Source organism: Anoplophora glabripennis, unplaced genomic scaffold (genome assembly GCF_000390285.2).
Source record: "Anoplophora glabripennis isolate ALB-LARVAE unplaced genomic scaffold, Agla_2.0 scaffold3286, whole genome shotgun sequence".
Taxonomy (NCBI): domain Eukaryota; kingdom Metazoa; phylum Arthropoda; class Insecta; order Coleoptera; family Cerambycidae; genus Anoplophora; species Anoplophora glabripennis.
This window is the reverse complement of record NW_019419366.1, coordinates 3,915-8,827: the sequence shown is the minus strand read 5'-3', so window position 1 is coordinate 8,827 and position 4,913 is coordinate 3,915. Positions and strand designations below refer to the sequence as shown.

At 29.2% G+C, this 4,913-nt stretch overlaps 1 protein-coding gene across 1 annotated transcript; it reads left to right on the top strand.

Moving 5' to 3' along the window:
• Positions 1–7: 7 nt before the first annotated feature.
• LOC108916598 (neutral alpha-glucosidase AB-like) lies at positions 8–3,437 on the top strand (the record flags this gene model as incomplete). The annotated part of the gene is made up of 3 exons (XM_018722892.2): positions 8–87; positions 3,054–3,228; positions 3,327–3,437. Coding segments are annotated over exons 1-3 (366 nt in total), but the record flags the coding sequence as incomplete, so codon positions are not given.
• Positions 3,438–4,913: the final 1,476 nt, after the last annotated feature.

Genomic DNA, 4,913 nt, shown 5'->3' with positions numbered 1-4,913 from the left:
AGAAATAATGGGAAATTTTATACTTAGAGGTATAGAAATTATGGAAAAAGTATCAGAAAACCAAATTGTTAATAGACCCGTAAAGATGTAGGTAGTTTGAGTTTGAAATTCAAAATTTCTGAAAAGATTGGTTTTAGGATTTTTTTCCTAGAAAAATTAGTCCAACCAAATTACACTTAGAGAAAAAAATGTTACCTGGATGTAGAAAGGGGCTTATAATAAACATAAAAAAATAAATGCGTGAGCAGGGGTGGCGGAGGTTTAATGGGGGGGGGGGGGTGAAAAGTTGTTAAAAAGTATATCATTGGGATTTCTGGCGAAAGTTGGCATCAAACGAAAAAGTATCCAATACAAAAGTTGTAGGTCGTGCAAAAATCTACAACTTTTGTATAGGTCACTTTTTAAGATAACCTTCAAATTTCCGAGAAAAATGCGAAAGACAGATTTTATCCTTATTTTTCGGTTTTTATTTCTCTTTTCCGTAAAAATAATTTAATTTTGACGAAACTTGCTGAAAATATACCTTTTTGTGTCTAAAATAATCACAAATTTTTTTAAAGAAAAAAAATTCTGCTTAGAAAAATCATCGTACAGAGTTCTGCCGGTGATCATTTTTAACATACATACATACTTTTTGGTGAAATAAGAAAATCTGTAATCGCAGTTCAAAAACATGCTTAAAATGCAAAAAAATAAATAATGACTTGCAACAATGAATTTTTCAGTAATTGTTGATAATTTGTTTAAATTTAAAAAAAATCAAAACTGATTACACCATTCAATTTTACGGAAAATAATAAAAAAAAATGTGTCTCGTTGTTTGACCCAAAATTATTTTTCTACAGTACAGAACTCTATACTATGATTTTTCTATTTGTGTTTCACACTAGAAAAAATTAATATTTCGGAAACTTTTTTTTATCTAAAAAATTTAAGACACATAAATCTACAATTTCACCAAGCCCCTACAAAACTTGTAGATTTTTGCATGATCTACAACTTTTGTATCGGATACTTTTTTGTTTTTACGTCAACTTTTGCCAGAAATTCCAATGACAATTTTTCACAACTTTCAACCCCCCAAATCAATCCTCCGCCACCGCTGCTCACGCATTTATTTTATTTACTTTTATTATAAGCCCCTTTGCCATTTCCACTTATAAAAATCCAGGTAACAATTTTTTTTTCTCTAATTGTACCTAATTTGGTTGTACTGTAAGTAAATATGAAATTTAAAATTATATTGTCAGTTTTAGGAAGTTCTTAACATATTTTTTAATTAGCTATACATTATTTTATTAGGTCTTGTATTTTTAAATTATCGTCAAATTAACGCATTTCAAGTTAATTCAAAATTTAAAAAATCTGTTAAAATTGTACATTTATTGACATATTATTATGATAAGTCAGTACTATCGATTTGCATAAATATTGAAAGAAATAGAATTAATTTAAATCTCTGGTAATACCAAAATAATAAAACAAAATAAAAGAGAAAAAGCAAATCTAAATAGTAAAAAAGTATTTAATAGTTATCAGTAGCACAATTCTAAAATAAATTTTGATTAATTCTAGATAAAACTTAATTGAAGCGATTGGTGTGTGGAGCACCCGTAAAATAATTCACTTAATTAGTCGTATCTATGTTAAACCTAATAAAATGCTATTAAAATGTATACACACCTATGCATTTAAATATTTGATATATCATTACTTAAGATTATATTTTAAATTATCTATCCTGTCAGGATTTTATTACAATTAATATATTCTATGTCTATGTGCATGTCTGTTGTATGTTTTATACTTTAATTTCTAAAAATAGACGTTTCCTAAATATTGCGGTTATTATATCTCGAACAAAATGAATTAAATTACTACATTTTACTACCGACCAAAAAAGCGGATAATATTACTCCATGAAATTCATAAATTNTCAGGTTTTTATTTTTTTTTACGTTTATTATAAAAGTCCAGGTAACATTTTTTTCTTTTTTTGCCTCTAAATGAGTTATTTCGATCGGTCTAAATTGGGAAAAAAGGGAAAAATTAAAGGTAAGATTCTAGCCATTATGTTTGCCAGCATAAACAATATACAAAATAACTTTTAGACATTATTTTAATTAAAAAAAAATATATCAGACCATTTCCGCTCCTAGCTAATAAAGATTATGAATATGTTGGACCAAATTTGGACCAAAAAATTCCCTGATGTATAGTACAGATTTTCCAGGTAAATCTAAAAATTTTTCCAGATTTTTCTTTTCATTATGTCCCAAATTTTTGCCAGGATCTTCCAAAGAAAATATTTAACAAAGTATTTTTGCAGCAAATGGGAAACAGACTCATTTATGGATTTAAAAAAAATCTCCTAGTATGTAACTTTTACTTGACAAAAAAAAAAGGCAACCGTGAGATTTTTGGTTTAGGAGAAAATTATTATTTCAATTACCCAAAATTAAAAAATACATTTTTTGTAAATGTGGGATATTTTGTTAAGTTCCAATAGTATTAATTTATTTTTATTTTAAATCCAAAAAATTCTTATTACGGCCCTGATCAGCGGTTCTCCATCCAAAACTGCTAAATAAACGCTGCAGCAAGTGACTTCTCAAATAAAAACCGATGAAATTTGGGAAAACTTCTCGATATTCGGATGAAAAAAAAGTCCATGCTTTTCAGGTGGCATACGCTCTGCCAAAAACTAGAATGAATCCTTTAAATGAATTTGCAATTTTTTTGAGCTCAGTTTTTTAATTTGGTAAAATAAATACTTTATATGTTTTTTTTAGTTATAAAGAACTAAAAATTTGTTTATTTTTATTGTTTATATTTTTTATTATATTTCTTTTGTTAACTTGTGCTTGATATCTACCAATTTGAAATCTGAGGGCATTTGTTAAAATACGTTAAGTTTCTAACTAATTTTCAAGTGTTTTCATTTCGAGTTTCTCCAATTTTTCCAATATTTTGCTTCGGAAAGACCGAAAAAAGAAAACCGTTTTTTTCCAACTTTTCCGATTTTTTTCCGCATTGTTAAATATCTAGTAAAGGCATCGTTTTTTAGGTACTGACATCTTGGCTAGACCCGTATTCGAAGAGAGCGCCACCAAAGTCACAGTCACACTACCAGGGGAAGAGCCTGCCCTTTGGTACCGAGTTGACGATGAATCTTGGACGTCGTATTCTGCGGGAACGGAATTAGAAATCGATGTGGACATTTCTGCGGTAAATAAAGATGCATTTTATTTTGGACAGAATTGATTATCGAGCTCAAATTGGTGATAAGATAACGTTTTTTTAATATTTACTTTTTTTATTTTCAGTCACCATTCTTTTATAGAGGAGGTAGTATAATTTCCAGGAAGGACAGAGAAAAGGGATCGACGACAGACATGGTTGACGATCCCTTCACTGTTTATGTTAATTTAGATGCGGTAGGTCAATTATCTAAAGGGTGTGTCAAAATTCACGCAAGATGTAACTTGATAGAAAACACAGACTTTTAATAAAAAAAAACTGTACATTTTTTATTGATTTTTAAGTCGTAGATGCATTTGTTTCTCAAAAATCACTCGTGGATTTTCCTATCACCAAATGAGACAATTTTATCGATTAACTATAGTCCAGGCGGTAGAGCAGTAAAAGGGCTTTGGCGTTTATGTTTGAAGTCTTCTATTTTGTTGTACAGAAAAATCCCAAATTTTATGTAGAATAAGAATCCGAGTTTGTCTATTCCAAAAAAGCATTGCTAAATAATTCAGGGGAACAACAAACACAAAAAAAACGAAAAATGACCCGTTTTTCGACATATTTCTCCCTGTAACATTGTCAGGATTGTTAATTAAGAAAATTTCAAAAAGTTTATCGCGTACCGTGGGTTTAAATTAAGATTTAGAAAGGGCACACATTTTTTTAGAGATACTCATTCATTAAAACGTGAATTTCGTGGAATGCATTGATAAACACAAACTAATAAAACTTGATTACCCTATAACTATTTTTTAAAAGTAAACGAAAGTGGCATAACTCAAAATTCGTGCAAAAATTATTTATTTTATTGATTTTTGATAAAAATATACGTATTCCTCTCATTTTGCTATATCAAATTAAAAAAAGAAATCGTCTTGACAAGTGCTACCATTCCCGAGGAAAGTCATCTTTTATCGCACATACGCATTTTGAAACCCATGAGGCGCACGGTAGCACAGCTGCTCTCAGTCATTCCCGTTTTGCCGAGAAATTCCAGTGACCACGGTACCTTTCTTGATTTTTCTTTCATTAAGCTTTTATCTTCCGAAAATGCACTAAACGGATATTGAAAGTACTTGTAGTTAGCTATAAAAACATTTTTTTTTTCTCGACTTCACGATTACTTAAGTTATAAATTAATTATAATAATTAACTTTATGAATCTCAGAATCTGCACAGTAGAATGCTGTCGTATTTGGCTAAAAAGCAAGGGGTTACGACATAGTTTTTATGTGTGCAAGATTTTGTCGATTGCATAGAAAATTCCCTGGGCAATAAATAATTGTTTATAGAAACGTTGAATAATTTTAAAAAAAATGTAAATTGTTATAAAAGTGTAAAAATAGGTATTTTTAGTATTAATCATTGTTTATTATGACAAGTATCTCTAAAAAATTGTGTGCCCTTTCTAAACCTTAATTTAAAACCACTATACGCGATAAACTTTTTAAAATTTTCTTAATTAACAATTCTGTCAATCGAAAACCATGCGATCGATCGTCGCAAAATCTTTAGGGTAGAATTTTGACTTATGTTTTATACAGTACGTCCCAGAAATAACGCAAAAAATTCATATTTCATTTTCTGTCGAGTTTTCACGAAAATGCTAAAACACGTCAATTAGTAAATTAGAATTGTCGTTTTGTCACGTTGCTTAAACC